The sequence below is a fragment of the Serinus canaria genome, chromosome 4A, assembly GCF_022539315.1.
Source record: "Serinus canaria isolate serCan28SL12 chromosome 4A, serCan2020, whole genome shotgun sequence".
NCBI classification, from domain to species: Eukaryota; Metazoa; Chordata; class Aves; order Passeriformes; family Fringillidae; genus Serinus; species Serinus canaria.
Genome location: NC_066318.1, coordinates 6,925,045 through 6,951,004, shown reverse-complemented (window position 1 = coordinate 6,951,004; position 25,960 = coordinate 6,925,045). Strand labels below are relative to the sequence as shown.

The following is a 25,960-nucleotide window of genomic DNA, read 5'->3' as shown; positions in this document are numbered from 1 at the left end:
CTGAGCCAGACCCTGTGCTGACACTGAATACCCTTTCAGTTTCTATTTAGTTTCACTCAAGGGATGAGTGAAACCCTTCTAGCTAGAAACAGACCCCATCCACTCTGGGAAATAAAAGTTAGGAACCAATTCCAACTCATTTTCCTGAAGGTGACCCTTAGCCTCCCAGCTGAGATAACAATGCTAATATTTATGGATGGGCTGTTCGTGCCTCTGGGCACACAACAAAAATAACTCAAATCAAAACTCGGTAGACATCTAACAGAACTGGGGGGGGGGGAAATTCCAATATGGCAATAATAAAGCATCTCACCCACCAATACACAAAAAATAGCATCAGCCACAATCACACATCTGGGTGAAACAAAAATGGTCTGATGTGATGAATAGGCAGCACTGAGGGGGACACATCCAGAAAGGGCTGCCTTGAGACAGCACACAGCCCAGGCACTGTGTTTAATTCATTCATTTATTTATAAATAAATAAATAAATGCTCAAAGGTGCTCAAAGCAAAAGGAAAATACAGTCTGGGGCACTTTCTCTTCCCCTTTTCTCTGGGTTAGGCTTTCTCTACTTCTTTCAATCCCCTTGGGTTTAATTCTAATGCACAAACCTCATTTTCATTTCAAACTGCAAACGTTTCATGAGGATTTCTCATGTGAATGTGTGTACATTTACCCAATTAGCCTTGAGAAGACATGAACTAAAGAGCAAGCACAATTTGTACACACAACACTGAAAGAACAGGCACTTCCAGCAGCAGCAGCATCCTGGAATAAAGGTGAAGTCATCAGCAAATTACAGTTATTTAGCTAAAAGTAAATATTTTTTATCTCCAAATAAAAAAAAAAAAGCTGTGGACCTCTATGAAAATTGAACCAACTAACATGGTTCCTGAACCTGCCCACACCCACAAAATCCAGGCTGTATCTCCAACACAACACACTGGGAGGAAGCCACAACGTTGTACAAGAGTCATAATTTAAAGGTAGTCACATGGGAATCCAGTTTACAGCTCTGAGCACCACAAAGATGGTCGTTTCTCCAAAAGATCCTGGATGTCTGAAAATGCTTAAAAGCCACTGTTGGCTTGAGCTTGGTGGATAAGGAGATTTTCAACCCTCTCCAGCTCAGGAGTTCCCACTGCTTCCCGAATCTGAAGCCAACACCTGAAAGACAGAACTGTAATTCATCCAGAGCTGCTGTTCCTTACACATTTAATACTCTTTGGCAATCAAGATGCATTCCAGATGTGAAAGAGAGCTCAAAACTTCCTTCAGCCAAGAAAATAAGTGTGATGGTAAGCTCTGACCCCCCAAATCCCAAATTTAAGTAACCTCCACAGTTGCTTTCCTAGTATATAAGCTACTGACCATTGACTACAGACCCTCCACAGGAATAGAATCATACCACAGATTACAGATTGGTGTGGGTGGGAAGGGATCTTAGAGATCATGTATTCCAGTCCCCTGCCATGGGCAGGGACACCTTCCTTAGACCAGTTTCCTCCAAGCCCCATCCAGCCTGGCCATGAACACTTGCAGGAACGGGGCAGCTGCAGCTTCTCTGAGCAAGCTTTGTAATTAATTTGCACTAATCACTTCCCATTTTCTCCTGATTTTATTCTCAGTTCCTCCCCTTTCCCAAACACAGCTTTACCAGAGGGTTTGACATTTTTCAGGCTCTTACATTTATGCTGCTCAAACCAAAACAGCTGACTTGCCCCCAAAACACATTCCAACCTGACACTGCAAGCTGAGGGGGGGGAGCACTGTAAGAGGTTGTGACTGAGCTGACCATATTCACCATATTCACCCCTCACCACAATTCTTCTCTGGGCAGCAGCTGACAGAGACTCTCTGCTGCTGCAAACAGCTGAGCTGAGCGCAGCAGTGTTTACCCAGGGTCTCCCACTCCACAGACCTCCACTCCTCAGAAGCCCAAGCTGTTCAGCAAAGACCTAACTTGACCCAGTCTGGCAGCCAGCATTTCACAACCACTTTATGTCAGCAGTTTCAAGTACATAATAACCATGTTTTGTTCACTGCAACTTTCTCACTGTGAATGGCAAAATATCATTATCACCTGCAGGTTGAAGCCTGCCCTCTACCCCATTTAATAGGGAGCTGATTATGCTATTCCCCCCACTTTTCCCCTTCTAATAATTATGTGCTGTTGGCAGATGGCACAGGGAGCGTGTGGGAAGGCAGAGCAGGCTGTAGGGCCACTGCCCATGGCAGCTCCTGCTTTCTGGGGTGCTCCTGGGGACCCCGAGTCCTGGCTGCATCCTGCTCCCAGACAGCACCTAATGAGGCATGCCTGCCTCGGAGGTTAAACAGGAATGGCTGTGAAAACAGTCCCTGGCAGTCTCCTGGCAGGAAAGCAGAGGTTAGCAGAAAAGTTGCTAAGCCAGCAGCTCCAAAGAGAGCCGCCCTCCCAGCCCACCCGGCTGGGAAGCAAAGCTGGCCTTAACCCCAGGAACCCACCCCTGCCCAGAGCTTCGTGGGCAAGGTCCCCTCTGGGAAAGGTCCCTGAGGAGAGATGGGCAGCTCAGCTGTGTTACCAGCATTAGCACCTGAGGATTTGCCCTGCGAGGTGCCAGGGCTGTCCTGGCAAAGCAGCGAGCCCAGCCTCTCCCTCTCAGCCTGTGAGAAACACCTCTGGGCTCCTGTGACATCCACACAGTGACACACAGGCTAGAGCAGAGCCCAGAGCCAGACCCCAGCCCAGCTGGCCTAAGGCAGCGCAGGGAGGCTCAGCCACAAGCTGAACACCCTGCAGAGTGCCACCTAATCCCCTGGCAGAGCTGCCACCCAATCCCCTGGCAGCAGCAGGGCTGGTTCAGGCCTAACCTGGCATGGCATAATGGGCAGAGACAAGACACTGCTTGTCCCAGGACGGATGCCAGGTCTGAGGCAGTGGGAAGGAAGCTTCCTCCCCAGCAGAGAGGTTCTCATCCAGCTCTGCCATTTCCCCACTCAACAGAAACTTGCCCCCTTATTGACTGGGAAAGAATGGCCAGGGAGATACAGCAAAGAAAAAAGTGACCCTTCTTGCCAGCCCTGAGCAACACCAAGAGGAACTCCTCCAGCCAGAGGGGACATCAGGTATGTGCCACATGGCCCCCTGCCAGCACATCATGCTCAAGGGCACCCCATCAGCTCCATCTTTCCTGGACCTCCACTGCTGAGGGCATGGATGCCCAGCAGAAGCATTCTTGTACTGCAGCCATGCATCCAGACATGAGCCAGGCACAGCCTGAGTCCTGGGAGGCTGCACCATGCAGAACCACAGCAGCAGGCATCCAGCAGGACTGGCCACATGTGCCCTGAGGGCCTGGTGCTGTGCAGGGCAAGGGTGGCACCAGCTCTGCACACAGGGCTGCCAGGGCTGCCAGGGCTGCTGCAGATGAGACACCCAGGATGTCAGTGTGAGCCCAGGGCTGCCAGGGCTGCTGCAGATGAGACACCCTGAGAGTGCAGGGGAGGCTGGACTGGTTTGTAAACTGCCCACTGAGACACCCCTGCTGCCACAAACCTGGTTGATGTGTTTCAGCTTGTCAATAATCTGGCTGATCACTGGCTCCAGACCTTTCACCTTCACCTCATGGTTGCCAGCCTGGGCTTTTGCTCCATTCCTTGTGATCTGGGGACTGTACCTGTAGGAATGAGAACACAGAAGACCACAATGTGATGGGCCAATAGAGAGGAGATCTTTAAAGCTCAGCACAAACTAAGAAATCCCAAGACAGGCACCAGCTCTTTCCAAAACAGAGAGCACAAGACAGTTAACAATGACAAAGAAAGGACAGAAGATTCCCATAAACATTTTTGCTCTGACTTTGCAAGATGATGTAGTTGTATCACTTGAGGACAATGAAGTCCTTTCCAGTCCATTAGTAACCAAGGAAGATGTTAAACAGTATACAATAGAGATAAATATTTTCACATAACTTGCACCCAAGAGTCCTAAAAAAGCTGGCTCAGAAATTCTGGCTTGCTCATGTTTGTTTAAAATAAATCTTGGCAGACCACAGAGACTCCAGTACAAGAGCAGTAGTGTTGTGCCCACAGCCAAAAAAATGAGTGGGATGACCCAGTTAACTGCAAGCTGATTAGCATAACATCAACCCCCTTGCAAAATAATGACTATCACTGATGTGTGATTTCAGTAATAAAGAATTAAAGCATCAGAATATAATTAATGCTGTCAACATTGCTAATGGAAAATAGGTGTTGTCAAACAATCCTGATTTCAGTCTTTGATGAGATCCAGCCTTAGGGATCAAAGTAACTGCTCAGACAGAACGTACCTTGACTTTGGTACGGTGCTGGGCTCTGCACCACAGGCTATCCTGATTTACACAGGTACCATGAGAGCCAGCAAAGCCCCCATAGACTAGATTAAACTGCCAGGGCAGCTCTGCAGAGGATGGCAGCCAAGCTGCACTCAGCTTGTTCATCAGCACTTAGAAAAGAAATATGCATTCACTTGCTGCAGGATTTATGGAATGGGAAAGTTTACCAGAGTGGGGAGGAGGGACAGAACTGCTGCAACACTTGTCTTCAGAGGAACACATCCCTACACTCAGGACCTGGGGAACAGCTGATGATGCTCCAGCACAAGACAAGCACCAAACCCAAACTCAGGTTTGGGCCAGAGCTATCGGCTGCCACCTCTGCCTGCTGGCAGCCCCAGCAGTGGCACGGAGCACACCAGGGCCTTCTGGAGCTCTGGGCTGCTGCCCAGTGAGGGGCTGTGCTGCTCTGCAAGCACCAAACAAGTCCTCATCTCCCAGGACTGGCAGCCAGAACAGGCACTACCAAACCCAGGCACAGCCTCTGAAAGTGAGATCACCGAGATAACACCAGCACCAGTCTGCTTTACTGTACATCTGTTTTTCCAGTGCCATGGGTAAACACCATGAATTTTCCTTCCTGCATTCATCTCCTACACATCATGTTTTTACCCAGCTCCCAGCACCAGTCCTAGTGGCTGCTTCCCTGCCTGTCAGCTCCCTGCTCCCCTGCCCAGCTCATCTTCCATCCTCACGCTGCCAGGCAAGCTCAGGCAATCAGTCAGCCCATTTCAGACAGGTTTTGGGGAGAAAGTGGGACTTGAGCAGGCTTTTAAAGAAGGGAAGGGAGACAGGAGGGATGGTGGGGCCAGCTCAGGGAGGATGCTTTGCTAGGGTGGAAAGCAAGAGGCATGTGGACATTGGCCACAAGAGTTATCAGGGCACACTGAGGGGCTTGGGGATACTCAGGGGCTTGGATTAAATTCTGCCTAAACTCTAAACTAGAGGATGAGATCTACTCAGACACATGGGAATGCAAAGGCAACCCCAGATCTATACTGGGGCAGTAGCAATCTGTCCTGACCTGAAATACATCGTTTAATTACAGAACTGAGGCAGATTTCCACTCCAAGGCTACCTCAGAGCAGGAGTTCCATGTACAGGAGCTCTCTGCACCTCCAGCTGGGTCCCCAACACAAGGCATTCCCCACATGCATCTCCATTAATGGCTGGCAACCCTGCAAGATGCTGCACTGAAGAGATGGCACAGGAGCAAGGACAGGAGAAAGGAGGTGTTTGTGCCTACTGTACAGGAGCACACTCCTGTGTATATATATAGTCCTTTTCCAGGCAATAGCAGCTTTTCCAGGTACAGGCATCACAGATTCATCAGCCTGGCTCTCCCAAGCCCCACCTGCCTGCAGAGCCATCCCACCCCTGCACTTCAGCACCAGCACAGCTCCAGCTCTGACCCCAACACCCTGTCCTTGGGGCCTCCTGCCAGGACTCAGCATTTTGCAAAACACCTTTTTTTAACAGTTACCTTATCCTGGGAGGCACAAAACATGGCTATACCTGAGAAACACTGGCTCCCAGGCCCGAAAAGCCCTCTCAGGTGCAGTTGGAGGGTGGGTGTAGGCTGAGTGATGGGGACAAGGGGGCCAGGCTGGGCCAGGCTGCAGCTGCCCGTGCCCTGGCACAGCCCTGCATGCCCCGAGCACCATCTCGTGGGAAGAGGCTGCTGCCGCAGGCACAGACCTGCCCGGTGCTGCTGAAACTGGGGCTGAGCTTTCTGCAGAGAGATGGAGCACTGAGCCATCAATCCTGCTGCTGATTTGTCACACAGCCACTTAATGCCACCGTGCCGACCTGGCAAACACATCTGGAGACTGGACGTAAACATCCACAGCACGCCCGAGTTTAAGGATGACAAAGAAATTCCTGGCTTTGGTGTCACTGTGAATTTAATTCAAAACACTGGTGGAACTCAGAAGTACATTGCTGAAAGGTCTCCTGTGGTTTCAGAGATTTAATCAGGAAACTCACACAGGTTTTAGCAAGAGCAGAACCAAGCCCACTTGGTGCATCCCTAAATTAATACAATCTCTTTCCTAAACAGTTTTATACAAATAAACACAATAGCTTGGGTTTGAGTGGGCGAAATCCCTTCTGAAATCCACGCAGCAGCTGCCAGAGAGGATTTCTGTAGCCTACACAAAGTAGTACAGGAGGGAGGAGCACAGTACTACAGCAATACTATACTGGAATTCCATGTCCAGAGACTGAAACTGCTCTCCAGAAGGTTCTGCTGGGGTTGTGAGGACCTCAGATCAGCCTTCTCAGGGGAAAAAGTCTACTAGAGAAGGAAGCAAACCTGAAAGCATTAGCAGAGGGATTTCTCCCTAAAACAGTGTTGTTGGAGAAATGGAGGGTCACCTCCTGGTGCCTCCCACCTGGGAGGGTGATACAAGGCTGTGTACCCGACCCAAAATGAACCATTTGCACCATTACACAAGCCATTTGAAGCAGCAAGGCAATGGGCCCAGAGCTGCCCATCTTTGAGCATGAACTGCAAAAAAGGAGATGCATGAGGACCTGCTACACCCCAGCAGGCAGGGACATGGTCCTGTGTGACTCAGGTGCTTTGGGGGACACTTCCTCCTCCAAGCTGAGACCTCCTGGTGTGCTCAGGTACAAAAGGGGCACCAGCTCCCCTCAGCTGTGCCACGCTCTGCCCCAGCACCAGCCTGGAGTGGCCACATTCAGGCATGTGGGATGCAGCCAACCAAAGGGTTAAAAGCTTTGAAATGCAGCTTCAGAGCGACCTGCATTCCTGAAATGCCAGAGAAGCTGGAAAAGGCAGCTGGCACCCCTCCCTGCAGCCCAGGCCAAGCAGCCTGGCCTTAATATGGCAGAGAGATGCCTTTGCAGACCCCAACAAGCTGGGGGTCCCAGGACAGCACCCTAGCAGGTTCCTCTGCATCCCCCCAGGCTGAAGGATTGGTGGGCTCACAGGCAAAAAAGCCAAAGCACCACTTTCCTCCCATAGTCTCCAATCAGAGCAGAAAAAGAGGAAGCTCTGAGCCATCCTGAGCTGCTTCCAGCTCATGCCAATAAAACAGCCCCTTCTGCAGGACACTTGTGCCACTTCTTGAAACCCATCTCGTGCCTCTGCCACAGGGATTGATACCAGCATGGAACAGCAAATATGCACAGAGGATAAAGGCCCCCACCCTGGTCCCTGGGGGTCTCTGTGCTGAAGGGGTATCAGTGTTGCAACATGAGCACGGCCTGGCTCACACTTCACAGGCAAAGCCCAAAATACTTTTCTCTTTGACGTGTCTCAACGTCAGTCAGCAGCATCTCCTGGCCTGGGCTCCCTGGGTGTGGGCTCTTGCTGGGGATGTGGTATTTTCCAAACACAGATGTCACATTGTTAAATTGTGCTGATAAGCAGCCCTCATTAAAAATTACTTTAAAGACAACAACCTTATGAAAACACCAATAATCTGAAGTTCTCTTTGAGGAGAGTACAACTGCAGACCCTTCCTGCTCCCTCTCATTCACCAGACATACATGCCCAAGTATGCTGTCAAATTGAGGGATTTCCCTTTCCTTTCCTCTCCACCATACACAAATGTCTCCTGTGAACTTTCCAGCCCAAATGCAGCTCATTCCAAGCTTTCATTTCAGAGCAAAGAAGACAAGGTGACAAATGTTATTTAAATACATGGCAATGAGTGTAAGATGTGTGTTCATCCTGCTCGGCTTTGAGGTGAGTTACTGCAATGCCTGACAAGTGATTTAAAGAAAGTAATCCTGAAAGTCAAACATAAAGAATTACACCTTTTAGAAAAAGGAAAGAAAAGTATGTCATTCAAATAACAATTAATTCATGCCTGCCTTCCAGCTGCAAATTATTTATTCAAATGTATCTTCAATTTAAATAGCACAGTATCCCTCACAGGCTCTCTCTCTGCTGTGTTCACTGAATTACAGCTGTCAGAGAGAGTGGGTGGGGGACAAACACAACACAGCACAGAGGTTTCACTGCACAAGAGTTAGTAACTGAGGTTGAGAGAGCAAAATTCCCCCAGACCCCCAAAGCTGCTCTGCATTTCAGGACATGACTTACTACAGATCATGTGGACTGCTGACATCGAGTTCTTACCACAGAGGAGGCAAAAGAAATGAAAAAGGGGAGAAAGGGAAGAAAAGTTCTGCCACCCCCACCTTTCCACGGACCCAGCCCTTGCCTCCAGCTGGTTTTCATGGCTCAGTAAAGGTGGGGACAGTGGTGAAGCCACTGAACATTTTACTGCTAATCTCTGATCCTGCTAATTTCTGGTTTAGTGAGACAACCTCTGTGTCACATCAGCAGTGGGGGCCAAAAGATTTGAAAAGCTGTTTCCAACCCCTGTTTCCTTACATCCTGCAGTGCAGAGTGTAACTCCTGGATGTGCCCACAAGCCGCCAGGAAGAGGTGACAATTCCCTGACAGTTTCCTCTCTGAAGACAGATGGTCCAGAGACATCTGGTCAGTCCCACCCCATCCCAGACATGGCTGGTGTGGGGTGCAGGTCCACCCCAGCTCTTCTCTTCCATATGGGGCGTGTGTCCCCACTATCCCATGGTCACATCTGTTTCATGGGAGTGCAAGAAGCAGGGGAGAGGTGGGGAGTATGGCTCTCAGGTCCTTCCTGGCTTTGTTTGCTTGCCTGCAGAGAGTCCTTGCAGCCTCTGCAGAGCTCGTGATGCCGCAGCCAATTTACACCACCAGCAGCTCCAAACAAGCTGCTTCAAAAGCAGCCAGGAGGATCCAACACTCTCAGTGGGGAGTGTTCTCACCTAACTAAAAAGGAACCATTTTCTGCTGGATTTCCAAATATCAACACCTGGAAGCCTCTGAGAGCCCCCTCAGATCCTGCTGTGTCAGTTCCCTGCCAAGAGAAGTGCTGCTTCTTCCCAGCTGCCCCTCACAAAGCTCTACAGCCAGTGAGGGCTGCAGGTGATGGCTTGGTCATAAACCTGGGGTCTCAGGTAATCACCTGGCTCTGGGAGATGGGACTTCAGAAGGAGCAGCAAAAACTGCAATACTCATAACAAAACAATGGGAGTTGATAGCCTGAAGTCTCCCTCTACTCTTATTTCAGTTCAAGACAAATAGATTATGGAAAAATTGGCTAAACCTGAGACCAAGCAGCAGGATAGAGGAAGATTCATTATCTTCTTTTCTGAAATACTCTGGAAATGATCACAGCCACTCCATAACCCACTGAATTTGCCTACTATCCTTTCATTATAGCTTTTACTTGCTACAAAGCTGTGTTTTATGGGCTTGAAAAGTTATACAGCCCCCTCTTTGGGGATTCCATTGGATCAGATATTTTGCAGCTCTGCCAGAAATAACCAAACCCTTCATGAACTAAAGGGTTATTGCTGGCATGGAATTTCCTTTGTTCCAATTACAGAATCTCATTTTTCTGTCTTGCTTCCAATTGTGCTTTCATTGTTTATGATTTGTATGATTAAAACAAACCACAGTACGCTGGCAACAGCAGGGAAATATGAGACCTCTAGCTTGAAGAAGAGAATCTGGCAAGGTGCTAAAAATATATTAATTTTGAATTGGTACAAAGAAAACAAGAGTTATGCTGGTGATTTAGATTAATGTACACGTTTGTCTTGAGAAATTTGGAAATGGCAGTATCTAACAGTGAGGCTTAATGTGCTTACAAGTTTTGCAGTGGGCAGATGTTGCTGTCAGTCTATTCAGAACAGCTTCAAAAGAATATACTCATGTAAGCAGATTACTAAACTCTGAGAATCTAGGTTTAATAGGCTTTTAGTATTAAATGCTGCAAAACCCTGAGACTATATATAAAGTTCGAATCCCCTTTCAGATTCCAGCTCTCATAGAAACTGGGGTGAGTTTGGTGTCTCAACACCTACTTGACTTAAGCTGAAGGCTTTAAATGAGCTAATTACTCAGCCAGGACTTGGTGATAAGAATCAACCTCTGTTTTTTCCCTACTTAGGATGGAGATAAGAGAAGCAGGACAACATTTCACCACCTAACAGTACCAGCAGGAGGTCTGGTGAGAGGATGGGGCAGGAAGACAGAGCAAAGGAAGGGCATCACAGGAACCCTCACCCAGGCAGGGTTAAGCTTTTGCACACCCACCGTGCCTACATGTCTGTCTCAGGGAAGTGCCTGGAACTGAGCCCAGGAAAGCTGCAAAGGGGTGCACAGGGATGCACAGAGACAGATCCAGCAGGTCTGGTCTCCAGCTACCACAAACACCAAGCACTGTGACCCTCAACAAGCTCCTTGCAAGTGGTGAAATGTGCCGCTTGTGGCTTTTGCCTTTGTGGTGTCCCATAAAAGCACAGTGTGTTTTTACACACTCTGAAAAGTGTGAAAAGCAGGAATGTGTTGCCTTTTATTTTTTCTTCCCACTCTGGCTTATGTTCTTCAACCATGCAAAAGCACAGCAAAAGACACAAGGCAATGTTCTGCATTACAGAAAAATCAGCCTTTCCTGTGTGGTTACCACTGTTTGCAAGCAGACATTTTGAGGCACCATGTCCCTAAATCCACAGTAGGGATGGCAATCAAACTATTAACCCACAGGTCAAACCTTGGGAAGGAGGATGAATTCTTGCCATCAGATGGTCCAGCGTGGAGAAGCAAATGATCACAAAGGGTCACAAAGTAAGATTCAGTTAAAAAAACCTGAGGGATTAAGAGCAGGATAAAATACTCCAGCCTGCTGCTTTGCACTGGAGCCCCCAAACTGAGAGGGGCTTAAGAGCAAGGAGGAAACAGAGGATGGTTCAAGGCTCAAACTGGGAAGTGAGACCCAGTGGAAATACATTGAGCACATCCAGCCCATGGGGAGGAGAGAAACTCTCATTACCTGTGGGTAACAGAGCACTGGGATAAACAGGACAGAGTAAATACCAAGCCAGAAAAACCAGAGGAGGGGAGTGCAGAAGGGACTGTTTGCATCAAATAACAGGACACACTTTGCTGGTATTATCAAATCCTTGGGTACATTGGCAAGGGCTGTGAAATTGTTATTCCAGGCTTGATTTAACGTGTTATAGGAAAAGGACTTAGAATAACTAACAAATTCTGTCATGACAGGGAGATAAATGTCTGGAAAGGGATAAATCAGTAGGGCTCTATTCTAGCTTAATGGACACTCAGGTACTACATTAGAAATGCCAGAGGTAAATAGCCACAATTCCTACAAGAACACAATCAAATCCTGGACATGCTCATACTGATGCTGACACTGACCTTACAGACCCAACAATGCTCAAACAGCTTCATCCACACAGCACCAGACATGGAAACACATGGAAGCATAGAATCCAGCCAGCCACTGCTCTGCCCTGGTCTCCATCTGACCAGCAGATTCAGCAGGAGCTTTCTAGTTTATCCAGGGACCCAGGGATTGCTTATGCCCTGCTGTGCTGTCCCTCCAACAGAGACCAGGGTTGAAGTCACTCATGAGGGCCAGGGCTTGTGAACATGAGGCTGCTCCTGTCTGTCTGCAAAGGGTCTCATCCACCCAGTCTGCCAGGTGGGCTGGCCTGAAGCAGAGCTAGACTATAACATCACTTTTCTCTGCCCTCCCTTTAATCCTGACCCCAAAGCCCTTGCTCAGCTCCCTATCCATCCCCAGGTGGAACCCCAGGCACTCCAGCTGGACACAAACACCCCATCCTTGCCTCCCCTGCTTGTCCTTTCACAGAGCTGTGCCCTTCCAGCCACAGGAACCATCCCACCATGTCTCCTCCATCCTGGCAGGCACCACATATGTGGGACAAGCACCAGGACAGCACCCTGAAATTAATACTGGGTATTCAAACCACATCAAAATTCTTGCAAAAAGTGGCAAGATGGAGTCTAATCACCAACAGACACACACCAGCCCAGCAGGAGAAGAGAATTCCTCCAGTACATAACACACATTCTCAGAATAGCTCGAGTAAGAGCTGCTACACCATGAGCAGATGCTTGGCTCCCTCTTGGGGAAAACACTGAAATAAAGGAACTGGCAGCTTGGGGTACTCCAGCACTGTTACCTTACATGCTCCTGATTTTCAGGAATCCTCCCAGACACTCTGAGAGAGATGCCAAGCTGGGAAGTCAAAGCACATGAAGCAGCCACTGTAGAGATAATTTTAACTACATTTTAACTACATCTTCCTATTTGAAACATTCTGCAAGTGGGTCCTGGGAGAAGAGCACCCTTGACCATTATCTTGGCTCAGCTTTATTTGGCTGAAGTCTCCCTGCTCACAGCAAAAATCTCTAATATCTGTAAGGGAACTGTTTCTAATATTTCATAGGAGCTGGCAGAGGTGGTGATATCTGTGCAACAGATCATAAGGGGCAAGGAGAGGAGTGGAAAGGCACAGGCTCTTCAAGTGCAGCAGAGGATTTATTCCTTAACTCAGCAGCCAGGGGCTGAAATCTTGGTGCCCCCTTCATGCTCACAGACTTCATCCTCTCCTTGCCTTGCCCCCTGCATGCCATGGCACCTACAGGACGTGCCATACTGTGCCCATGATGGTCCCCTGGTATTCTTAGCAGAAAGCTGAAGGCCATCTGTCACCTGAAGTCATGCTGGATCTGCAGATAGCTCTGAATTTACATTTGCAGGAGGATCTGGACTCAACACTCTTCCACTGCCACCACCTCACCCAGCTGATGTCAGCAGGACCCAGACCAAGGCCAGTGGCTGTGACCCCAGTGAATTGTTGTAAGCCAAGACCTCACCCCAGCTCCCCCTCTCCAGAGCTGCAGTGTTTATAGCCCTGCTTTAGAAGTTTTAATTAACAATCAGTGAGATAATATTGAAATAATCCTTTTCTTTCTAACTGAATGTCTCAGGCATGGAAACCCAAGCTTTTCCAGAAATAAGTACCAATAGAGGACACATTTCTCCTTAGGCAACCTAAGTACATTTTACTAAGCCTGTGATCTTAGATGTTGAGTCTTTTTTCTTTTTAATAGAGATTGATGCTATTTTGGTCTATTCAAATAGTGTTTCAGGTCAGTATTGCAAGTACAGGCTAATTACCACCTGAAGTTACTGATCAAGAAGTCATAATTAATATCTCAACGTTTCACCACTTCCTGATCTTATTTCTATTTCTTCACTTATGCAAAATACTTAATAGCAAAGGATGCTTTGCAAAGTAGGCTGATTAGAGGAGATTTATGTGTAATTATAAAAAAACATTTCCAAGTTCTATTTCCACATTATTTAACGTTCCCAAGGGGCATTTTTTGCAAGAAAAATCTCCATTTCTATTAACACTCTTTATGGTATGAATCCTGCACGTGCCTGCCTCTGTTAACCTCAATTATCACCAGTATATCCTCTGAAATGGTGAGTGGGGCAGGGCAAAGCAGCCACAGCACAAGCTGGACCTGGGTGGGAATGGCTCCATGCAGAGAGGACAGCCAGGACTCGGTGGTGGGAAGGTGGTCAGAGGGTGGCAGGGGCACCACCAGAGTTCAGTGGTCCTCACCTCCTCCAGCTGAGAGCCACAGCAAGGAGAAATTCAACAAGGGAGTCTTCCTTGGCCCTCCCTGGGTGGGGCAGGGGATGCCAACCACGCTGTCCTGTTATCAGGGCACCAAGCCTGGCAGGAGACATCCCCAGCCCCTGCAGTGCATGGGGACAGCGCCCTTGCTGCTGCTCCAGAGGAGCGCGGGACACTCCCCCGTGGGAGCAGTGTCCAACTGCTGCTGCTCCCCTGTCTCTGGCCCACCCTGACCCAGTCCCATCACGGATGCAGAGCTTTCACTATGCAGAAAATTCAGTGGAGGGCAGCACACAACCACTGTATCTGTGCAGACCTCACACGTCCCTGTGAGCTGCAGCACAGCTGGACTCCTGCTCTGCACAAAGACCCTGAGGGAGCAAGTCATGCCCTGCCCAGACCGCTCCTGTGCCTGGTCAACAAAAGATGAGCAGGATGGAGGAGGAGGAGGGCAAGGGAGGAGAAGGAAGGCAAGGGAGATGTGATTCACCTCTGCACGACTTCTTGTCCGTTCCAGCAAAGGGTGTCATTCTGAACAGCAGAGCTGTGGTTGCAGATGTACTCTGGCAAGCTGCTGTAAAAACTGCTGTGGGACTTCAGCTTTGCAATCAGTTCCCTGGAAGAAAGGGAAGAAAAGGGTGCTCAGTTAAGAGAAGAGGAGGTTGGTGCATTTTAACCAGTGAAGGCAGCCACACAAACACAACATTAAAGCAGCTAGGTGCAGACAAACCACGAAGCATAAGATTTATTTCCAAACCAAAGCAGATTTTTCTGTTTTTCTTTGATGTTATTCAGTCAAAGGCTGAGCCCATGTTTCCCAGATCAAAACTGCTGGTGATGGGGAAGGACGTGGGGGCAGCAGAAGCTCAGCCCAACTTTGCACCAGGCAAAAGTCAGACACAGTCTCTGCACTCTCACAGCACCTAAGGAAAGGTGCCACTGGCTCAGGCCACACATCCATGGGGTACACCTGAGCAGCAAGGGCTCAGGCTTTAGTGACCCCTCTGCTTTGCAGAAGGCAACAGAGGCCCCTTCAGGGGCTTTTTCTGGCAGACATTTGCCATCCAGCATTGCTGCCAGGACAGGTGGCATTTTTGGTGGCAGACCAGAGCTGACATGCTCAGCACAGAGCTGCACACATGGCTAAGGCTGCGTTTCATGCTGCACCATCAAAAGGACAGGATTTCAAGGGATGCACTGGGTTGGCCCTGGGGTCACAGTCTGCATTCAGAGGGGCAGGTGACATCATCAGAATGGCTCTGCTGCAGGAAGGCAGGAGGAGCTGCAGGAGCAGTGCTTGCACCAACAGAGGGGATGGGAATCAAGCTGCCTCCCAGCCCTGTGCCCTCCCTTCCCAGCAACAAGGATCTCCAGCTGGTCACCAGAGGGCCAGAATACAGGCTGACCATGAGATCACTGATGTTTCCAGAGAGGTGACAGAAGCTCTGGAGTGGGATGTGACATCCCCCCAGCCTAGGTCTGATCCCTCAGGGACACTCAGCAGCTGTCACCAGGGAATAGAAGCAGATATAATTAGGTAAATATAACCAAAAGTAAGATAACATGAATAGCAGGGACTGGAGGCAGTAAGGCTTGGCCTCACAGTTGTCTCGTTTGGTTTCAGCACATTTTCCCCCTTTGGCAAGGGGGTTTTGCTCACCCTCCTTGCTCCCTGGGAGGAATGACGAGGAATCAGCACCTGGAGCAGGGAGCACTCTCGGGCATCCCCCGGCTGCTGTACAGGGGGTTATCCCTGCCCAGCAGCCTTAGGCACTTTGGTGTGCAGGGGGTCCAGCTCCCTCATCCCTCCTGGCTTTGGGATGCGTGGGGTTCCCTCTCCAGCCAGAGCCCGCGACAGCCAGCTGGGGGCAGGCGACACCAGCAGAAGAAGGCTGTGGGCTGTGCTCTGCGCTGCCTCTCCGCTGCCTCGGAGCCCGTTCCTGCCCTGGGGGGGCTGGCACAGCCCGGGCAGCAAGGGGTCCTGCCTCTGACCAGCCACCATCCCACGGACCGACCCATCCTCCACTGCCCTGGCAAATGAACAGGTTTGTCCGATGAGCCAAAGACCCTCTGAAGGGTGGGAATTCAGCCCACAGCCCCTGCACAAATCCAAGGGATGCTGCAGGCAGTCACCTCCTCTGGGAACCACCTCCTACATCCCTCTCCTGCACTAACACTGGGGTGGGGGTCCAACCAACAGCACCTGGAAAGCCAAAATGAGGCAAGACCTGGATCATCAGTTATGGCAAAGCCCAAGGAGAAGCCTCAGTGCCCGTGGCACTCAGCTCCTCACATCCCAGGCACTGCCTTGTGCCTCTCCCACAAACCCCAGCAGAGCTGGGGAGAGCAGGCAGAAGGAAACTTTCCTGGGGAGCAGAGCTCCCTGCAGGGCAGGGAGGAACTCCTCCATCTCTGCAGGTATGAGCCCAAGCAATTCATTCAGCAGATTCCATGAGCCTTCAGAGTCTTCAAAGGACATCCCTGTCAGAGCCTGGGCTGTGCAACCCCGACGTGTTGAGACAAGGCAGGAATGCAAGCCCTGGTGCTGTATCTCATGGGAACAGGATCAAGAATGTGGCCCTGTTAGTCTTCAGAGAGAAATCCACCCAGCTTAGTCTATTGCCAGCCTCAAAAATTGCCCAGCTTGCTTGTTTCACTTCCATAGGGATTTTTTCTTTTATTCAAGAGAGAGTAAAGGCACTGTGTATCCTGGGTGTGTTTTCAGATCCAGAGGGGAGATGCTGCTCCCTGACACATCACTGTGAGCCCACTTAATTACAGCTTTTACTTACACAAGGAAGGAAGCACAGGGTGCAGTGCCAGCAGAGGAGGCACCTGCTTCCTTTGAAAATATTCAGTAAAAGGCTGTTAACATCTCTGAACTACCATAAAACACCACACAAAAAGCATGAAATGCATTCCTCTTAGCTACACAGGGTGTAACACATAGCAATTCAACCTGGAGTGACCATTTCTATCTATAACTACACCTGTGAGTATTTCAGACACTGTGACAGAGCCCAAGAAACCCAGACAAGGCATTTGGTGTATTAACCTGGGTGCACTAGGTGAGAAAACCCATGTGGATGCCTCATTGCACCACAGAGCAGCTCTGATGCTCAGAGCCAGATTTATGGGTAGGGGAAATAAGGAGCTTTTCCATCTGCTTCCACAGGGCCATTCCATCTGGTGGCTGCTCCTGCAGCCCATCCAGCAGGCACCACACTCAGCCTGAGCATTCTCACCTCCTCCTGCTCGACAAAGTTTCCTCCTGCTCCACGTGAGTCACTTTCAGGACTTTCTTGTCAATGAAAAGGTCTTCTGGATAAGTGGCTGATCGAGTCTGCCTCTGCTGAGCGTGGCCACACATCCGGCTGATCTGGAAACACAAACACAGCAGTGAGAAGTGCTGGGGCTGCAGGCATCAGCACAGATGCACACTGGCACCTGCACATGAGCTGATATTGTCCTGTCATCCCCATCTTGCTCATAGCTCAGCAAGCACCTGAAAGCAAAATTCTGTCCTAAGGTTACAACCTGGCTTTTGTATAAAAGGGGAAGGAATGCAGGAAGGTTCAGGCAAAATGTCACTGAAGTGCCCCTGTGGCTGTCAAAACCCCTGAGCTGCAGGTGAGACAGGCAAATCCTCCTGTGTCAAGTTAAACTTAGGCTGGCAGGAGAGGGCTTGAGGTGTTCCCTGCTCCTTCCTTCCTGAACACCACAGCATCTCAAGACTCTGCACTCTAGCTCTCTAGTCAGACTTTTAGGAAACTCCTGACCTCTGAAGGAAAATCGTAAGACCCTGGTTCTGCACCTTGAGGTAGCTCAGCATCTGCACAGACTGCACTGCAGATGCCCAGGGATGAGCATCATACACATCACTACTAATTAAAAAACCCAGGGCCTAAAATACGGCAAGCACTGGGGCCACAGCCCAGTCATGTTGTGGGAGGCCCTGATTAACAGGGCTCTGCTAATGGCACAAATTAGCTCATTAGCATACAGATTATTTGGGAACTGCCTGCAGCATCGAGGGAAGGAATCCAAAGCGCCTCAATCAAGCTCTCTTGCCTGGCCACTGTCCCAAGACTCACCAAGCAGTGGCCACTATGCAGTCCCTGCTGTGGCTGGGTTTGCCACCATTTCCTTCTCTGGGACACTGCCAAGGGACGCCTGTCCCCCTGTGGTACCACTGCCACTGTCAAAGTCTGCTTTTGATCCACTCTGTGCTGCTCTTGCAGGACTCATCCACGCTGGCTTGTGAAAGGAGCTTGGCTGATTGCTGGGACCACGAAGGCACCTCAGCTACCACCACCCTCACATCCTCTGAGTCTCATCCCACCACCCACATTCAGGCCTGGGACCAACCACCCACCCATAAAATGCCCATTTCTTGCAGTACCTCATTTATCTCCACACCACATCGAATCAAGGCAATCCCAGGGAGCTGCACACCAGAGGTTAAAAGCATACCTGCCACCCAAAGCTACAAGCATCTGATGTGTAAAGAGAGGAGATTAATTCTGTTCTATTACATCCTACATTTGGGTGGGCAAATAAATTAGTAATGTCACCTCTTTCATTACCAAGAGCAGCACAGTTTGTTTGCTCAGGCTGCTGTACAACAAAGAGTAAAACAGAAACCTCCTGGGAGCTGGGCACTGCAGTTTCTGTTCACATCATGGTGGGAAGAGATGCTGCCACCAGTCCTTCTGCACCTGCAGCTTCCTCTGCCAAAGCAGCTCCTCCTGCAGCTGCCAGGGGAGCAGTTTCTGCAGCATCTTACCTGGTTTTTCCTCTTCTGACCTCCCTTGGCTGTGCCTCTTCTCTGCCTTGCCAAAACCAAGTTTTGCATAAGAATGCATCAGCCCTGCTGCCCTTCCTAAATCACTTGGCAGGCTTCAAAAACACAGGGAGGAAGGGATTCAGAAAATGGACCACATTTTGGGCTATTTTCTTTGTCTTTTGGGCTTTCTGTTAGCACTCATAACATTTACAGGTAGGACCCTGATGCAAGCAGACGGGAATAGGAGGAAATCACAGGACAGCAGGAGAGCTGGAGAAGGGATTTGGGATCTGAGACCCCCCCCACTGTGGACATGAGGGCCTGGATGTCCCATGCCCTCTCTATACTGGCTGGTGCCACTGTCCCTGTAAAGGGCAGAGCAGCAGGACAGTGTCAGGATGCTCAGGGGTCTCTGTGGGCTTTTCCTCTGCCCAAGTCAGAGATGAGACTTGCCATGAAACCCAAGATACACAAAAGCTCCAGGGCAGGGGGGAATAGAGGAAGCAGTGCCACAAAGCAGCACCCATACTCTGAATGGACACAGAAAGTGGAGAAGTGGGAAAAGGTTGGACACTTTAGGCTGCTGTTTGTGATGGCTCCCTTTGATTCTCCCCAGCTCTTTGAAAATTTCCCCTGTCCCTTCCCAAAGCCCAGTTTTCACCTGGCAAAACCTATCAAACCCTGAGAAGAACAAGTCCAGGATCAAGGCTTTTCCCCAAGGATGCAGAGAGACACTGAATGGGAGGGGAGGTCGGAGTGACAGCGTGAACAATGGCAGCACCTTAGAGCCTGCTTCAAACAGCAAAGGGACCCAAAAAAGTGGGGATGCTTCGTCTGCCACCCAGCACTGGAGGGAGCTCAGCCCCTCTGCTCCCAAGTCCTGCTCAGGAGCTGTGGCTCAGCTGCATCCTCACAGCCCCACACAGCATCTGGGTACCAAGGCTCCAAGATTCATCGAATGAATAAGGCTGGAAAAGACCTCAACCATCATCCACTTCAATGGTTGATCATCAAGCCAAATCACTGATCACCAAGTCCAGCCATCCCTCCTGTGTGGAATGAAACCACAAACAGGATTGTGTTAGCTGTGACACGGGACAGCAGATGAAATCTTTGCAGATAGAAGGATGCACTGCTCAAACTTTCCAAGTTTTTACTTATTTGTTTATTCAAGCACTAACTAACCTTCTCAGGAAAAAAGCCCAGCCCTGGAGCCCCATCTTGTGAAGTCACAGTGAAATAGTTGTCACCCTTTAGTCAAACAAAAACCCGGCTGAGATTTGAACTTTAGAATAAAGTGAGTGAAAGTAGAAGTAACAGATTGCCTGCTCATTTGCAGGGGCAGCATCGTGTATGCTTTTTGGGGGAGGGAAGGATTTCACAAACCATCTGGCTAACTGCTGGGCCACAAACAGTCCTAGGACAACAGCTCAGAAATCCTGTTTCAATCTTTCCCTCTTTTTGTGTCCACACTGCAGGCTCAGGAACACACAAACACAGCTTCCCATCTCTTCCTAAGCACTGGCATTTTAAAGCAGGCTCCAAAAAGAAAAGAAAAATGCCACTATAGGGCAGTCAGAGAAGGGATAGATACAAGCTCAGACCTTGAGGAGAAACAAGTGTGATGATTCAGCTCTCCAGGTATAGCTTGTTCTGGCAGGAGCAAGGACAGTCAGCTCCCCAGTACCATGATGTGTTTGCAAGAGGGAGAGCAAAAGGAAGGGAGCATCTCTAATCCAGTTGCCAAACTTGTATCAAGCAACAGAGTTTAACAAGTGGTTTCCTTCCAACACACAGATATAAAGGTAAAATTCAAAGCAAATTGACAGAACAGAACCACTGGCTCTTCTCCGTGCACTCCCAATGCTACCAGAGGGATCATAAATATACACCAGCCCTTATCTAAAGTACAGTCAGTGCAAGAGCTCTGCCTTAATTCAGAATAGGCTTAGGTTTGACACATTAAGCCACAAAAAAATAACTAAGTAAATCAAATGCCAGAGTGCTTTTTAGGCAACAGGAGTTGAACTTTGCTTTTAAAAGAATCTCTCAGGCCACTGAAAAACTGCTGCAAGGGGACACCAGGCAAGAAAAACCTTCCCAAAGCCCTGAGCTTTCACAAACCCCCAAAGCCACCAACACTTTAACAGCCCAAGCAAAATTACCCTGACCCAGCTCATTAACAAACTCACTAATTACCCAATTTAATTAACCTCCTCCATGAGGAGTGTGACCCAGGCCACGAGGGGACCACTTTGCCTTCTGAGGAGACCACAACCCCTGCTCCAGGTCTCTACTGCAGCCACGGGAGGTGCCAGAGCCAGGCTGGGCAGGTGCCCGGGGGCAGGAGCTGCTCCCAGCACCCCGGGGGCTGCAAGCTGTGATGGCTCAGCTTTAGAGGGAACATTGATCTGAGAGGGGCACAGGACAAGGCTAATGCAGCAGCACCAGCAGCCCACTTTAAGGCTTCCCCATTAATTTAAGATAAGAGGTGCCTGAGGACTGCAGGGACCAGATTTGCCACAGCTGAGCTGATGCATGGGTACAAAGCACAGCGCTGGTCCCCGTGGGTACCTGCCAGCCCAGGAAACTGGGATGACTGGGGTTAATCATCAAAGAAACAGTGACCACAGTAGCAGGTTCTGTGCAAAGCATCACAGCCCCCATGCAGCTGATGGAGGGCACTTCCAGCCTGGCTATGGCAGGATGGCATTGCTGACACCACTGAGGCTCCTGATGAACCTGCTCTGCTGCCAAGGCACGAGGCAGCCTGGACACATGGGGCAAAAACATCTGATCTTGCACATCAGCAAGGAAATCCAGTGGTGAAAGGATTGGAAAGCAGCACACTGGGATCCTCAGTGCCAATCTGAGCTTTGCTTTTAAGAGTAAGAACATTTTAGAAGTAATTTTTTAGATGATTTAGAAGAGGGGGAAAAAAAAACACAAAAAAAGGTAGCTAATCAGCTTCTCCTTGGACAAGAAGGGATTGCATTAGACACTGCTGGATACCTGCTGCTGCCACTTCTCATTCAGCCCAGGAGCTCCACTCTGCTCTAAAGGAGAGTTTGCTGTATCTGACCTTTGCTTAAACTTTACATGGAGTTTCCATTTGTCTTTTCTATGAATTCTTCTGCTTATAGATTCATTCTCCAGGAAGACACAGTATTTTTTTCCCCTCAAGGGGATGGCCTCATTTTTGAAGATTTCCTCCCACAATCTCTTTTGCTCTCTGGAGTTCACAAAAGTCATTTTATACTTATTTGTGAGTTTCCTTTGGGAGAAGCCACACATCAAACTGAAAAGAGATTAACTATTTTAATTGATATGAACATGGCTTCTGTAAGGATGACCTGCTACAGAAGGCACAGAACATCCAGAGACCACAGACATGCTGTGTTTGGAGGAGCCAAGTGATGCTCACTAAACCCTGAGCATCCTCCAGTGATGGAGCCCAGTCTGACCAGTGAGGCTGAAAGCCTCAGTAAGGCAGCAGCTTGAATCAGTGCCTCTTCCCCAATTCTTTTTAACAGCCTGCTCCACTACACATCACAAGTCTTATTAGCATTATAAAGATCGCATTTGTGCCCCGTTTATCTTCAAAGTCACCATAAAAGTGAACCTGAAGTCTATTACTCAAGTGCTGCTACAGAATTCCGCTTAATTAAATTCTAAAGGGCTTAAACCAAAAATATACATTGCGATGATGTGGGATAGAACATAAACTTTTTAATAGTAGTAACCAAGCACATTTACCATTTCTACAGGTGTAATAAAAATGCTAATATATGTTAATGTTTAGTTTGTGGTTAATGTTTTGTCTTGTTAATTTCCCCAGGGCTTTTATTACTGATTTAAATCTGCCACACTGCCCCAGTGATTGCATCGCCTTCCACAAACGGCGCCGGGCTCTCAAACCAAGGCTGATTAACAGGAGTGCAGAAACATTTGGCTAGGACAAACACTCTTATTATATGCTTCTAATCATTAGATACATTTTGTCAGGAAGATGGGAAAGAGACAATTCCCAGCTCCCCCTCTCTTCTCACAGCAGAAGAATGAGATTATGGGCATAAAAATGAATTTACAAGGTTTTATCTTAGGAAGCACATCATTATTAACTAAGTAATGATTGTTCTTCTGGTTCCAGGCACTCAAGCAGAAAGAACAAACTGAGTGTGGTAACACAGATGTCTTCAATGAACACTCTGACAAAATTCCTCATTAATGGAGTACTAAATGTTATTAATCAGCTCTATAGTATTACGATCTCCATTATTCAGACTGCAAGGATTACATAAGAGACAGCATCCTAACTCACTCATGCAGAGACAGGAATCAGAGGAAGTGACCTACTCTCCATGCTGAGGAGAACGTTTAATAATGCATCACCCTTGAATAATGCAACGCTATAATGTGTAAAATGCACACAAACACTAATGCTTAAAATAACAGAGTGCCTGTCACACCAGTGCCCCCGGTGACACCCAACACACGCTGCAGACATGGGCTACAAACACCCAGGGACCCCTGCAGCCACCAGACCAGGTTGTGCTGAAGGCCATCCCCACCTTGACCAGCTCCTTCAAACTGCCACAGAACCACAGAGGCATTAAGGAGGCATTTTTCAAAGTAAACATAACTTAATTTTTCCTAGAATGGTTTGGGTTGGAAGGGACCTTGAAGATCATCTAGTTCTAAATCCCGACTGCCATCCTGCATATAGAGGATCACAAAATACTTTGCAGAGGGTCAGTGTCACAGCAGAAACACGGGGCCCTAGAGGACTGGTGGGACTGGTTCTCAGGGCAGGGAGCAGGATGTGCTCCACACACAGCCACCTGTGTCGATGTGACAGAGGTGACAGAGCAGCTGGCAGGTCTGACACACAGCATGGTTACACCATCACTCTACCCCAGAGACTGCACAAGGGTGAGGGTGCACCAGCTCAGCAGAGCAGTGGGGAGCACAAGAGACTTTTTATGGGTTTCAATTCTTGGTGCCAACTGCTGAAGTTGCAGGATTTCCACCTGCACATCCCTGTGCTCTGTCAGGGCTCACGTGCCTTAAACTGGAAAGAGACAACCACTGCAGCTCCAATCACTGCTCCTGTTGGGACACACCACCCCATCCCCAGGAGGATGTGATGGCCAATGCACCACACAAGTGCTGCAGCACACAAGGCACCTCCACAGCATCCCACCATGTCCCAGCCCTTGCACTGACCCAGCTTCTCCCAGCACAGGATGCCCTTTCTCTCAAAGGAACCATGACCTCAGCCTGAGCTGAGCCCTTTCAAACCTACCCAAAATAATGCAAACAAGATGTTTCTTCTCTCTGGCGTATCCAGCACGGAGTGTTTGATCCACCAAAGAAAGCAGCTTTGTGTTTCAGCCAAAGCCTGTTTATTGTTATTTATAGGTAGAGAGGAAGTCGGACTAAATGATCACAGTTGTTCCTTCTGTCTTTATAATCCATGACGTATAATTAAGGCACGACTTCTCAAGTCAGCCTTTCTCTCCAGCATTTTGTTAATTCAGTATTTAACACAGAATTTGGTATTTCAGTTTGGATGGTTGGACCTCAGCAGCAAACCACAGGGTGGGCAGCTGTAGCCCCAGCCAGGGCTGAGACCCAACCCAGCCAACCAACTGGGAGAGTCAAGAAAAAAAACATTTGCTTAATTTTTGGCACACACTTAAGCAGTTTTCCTATGTGCAGACATTTCCTGGAACAGGGCCCTGCAGCATGCTAATGCACCATTATGGTTATAACTTAGATCTGCACAATCTGATATTTCTTAGACAACCAAACTAAGACTTTATTCTTGGAAGGAGAAGTCAGCCTTGCCTGGAAGGTTACAGCAGAGCAAAAGGGAAGAAGGAGCAAAATCCAGAGAAAACCAGAACACGTTAGACTGGCTAAGGCCAGGTTCAGGAGCAGAGGGTGGCAGTACCCAGAGGCCATCTCCTGGTGGAGCCCCAGGCCCCCAAGGTGCTCATGGCTGAGGAGGCAGCACAGCAGAGGGGGGGACAGGGGGGGACACGGCTGCTGCTGACCCCAGGCTGCTGCTCTGCCCCTGGGACTGAGTCCCCGAGGAAGATGAAAGATGCTCCAAATTCAAACAGCTGATTTCAACATTAGCACTGACTCATCTAACCTGACAGAAAATTAGGACTCAAGGCAGCAGAGCCCACTTCTGCTAATGATGCTAAATACAGTTTAATTATACAACTGCACTCCATGCATGCTCTAACACACCATTGCTGCTACGGGTCCCTAGAAGACCCTCCCATTGCAGGCAATTAAATCTACTCCATCACAACAGACTGGGAAACAAGGAATCGGCTTCAGGGATCACCAGTTTTTACCAAGATCTTAAAAAAACCCTCACTGGGCAAAGCCAGGCAGCACAACAGCTCCAGGCAATCACCACGTGCTTGTTATTTCCTTCCATGGGTTAATCGGTTTCCTTGGCAGATTTCTGTGGGTTTTAATGTTGCACCGTGTTTGTGCCTACGGCACTACAGAAAGGAACAATCCCAGAGAAATAAACTCCTAGCAGCCTAATTTAGAGGAAAAACAGATACCTGCCATCAGTCTGGAACACAAGCCAGAGTCAGAGCCTCTAACAGGGTATTTAACAGCAGCCGTGTCAGCTGGGTTGCAAATGTGGTCAATACCTACCAGCCTCTCTTCCCCCCTGCAGCCATGGGCCCAGATTCAATTATTCTTTGAGAAATACTTTCTTAAATAATTAAAAAGTTACTGCATTACTTTTCCCTTTTTTTTCCCCCTTAAACCAGACCGATTCAATTTTGGAAGTATAAAGCCATTATAATGTGTCAGCTAGCAATTAGCTACTGTACACTGTTTATTCTTTAATATAATCTTTGAGTAGAAGGGCAATATTCTCAGAAACGCAGCATTAACTTGTTCCTGAATGACTTTAATATGGCTCTTTTCAAATTACTGCTCATAAAATCTCAGGGAAGAAAAATTTACAGATGATATCCCATCTCCTTAATTAGTTCTCTCTCTCTCTCAGCAATCCAATAGCAAGTGTAATATTTATTTAAAATAGAGCACACGGGGCTTACCACTAAATCTGCTGTAACTGGTGATATCAAAACGAGCAGGTAAAAGGCAATGCCTGTTTTGCAGCCTGCACAGACCATGCTCACAGGTACAGACAGCTTTTCAGATTTGTATTTCAATAAATGCTCGTACTGAAACCATCCCAAAGGTTTTTTACACCTCTAAGTACTTTTTGCTATAAAATGCCCTTCTCCCTTTCTATGGTGAATGG

The 25,960-nt window shown here is 48.7% G+C and overlaps 1 protein-coding gene across 1 annotated transcript in view; it reads right to left on the bottom strand.

Moving 5' to 3' along the window:
* Positions 1–25,960, bottom strand: part of GPC3 (glypican 3) — a 140,174-nt gene that overhangs the window by 39,076 nt on the left and 75,138 nt on the right. The window contains exons 4-6 of the mRNA XM_030229078.2: positions 17,111–17,244; positions 14,356–14,481; positions 3,539–3,659 (exon numbers count right to left, since the gene is read on the bottom strand). Of these exons, the coding sequence (XP_030084938.1) occupies positions 3,539–3,659; positions 14,356–14,481; positions 17,111–17,244 (381 nt within the window). The remainder of the gene's footprint in view (positions 1–3,538; positions 3,660–14,355; positions 14,482–17,110; positions 17,245–25,960) is intronic.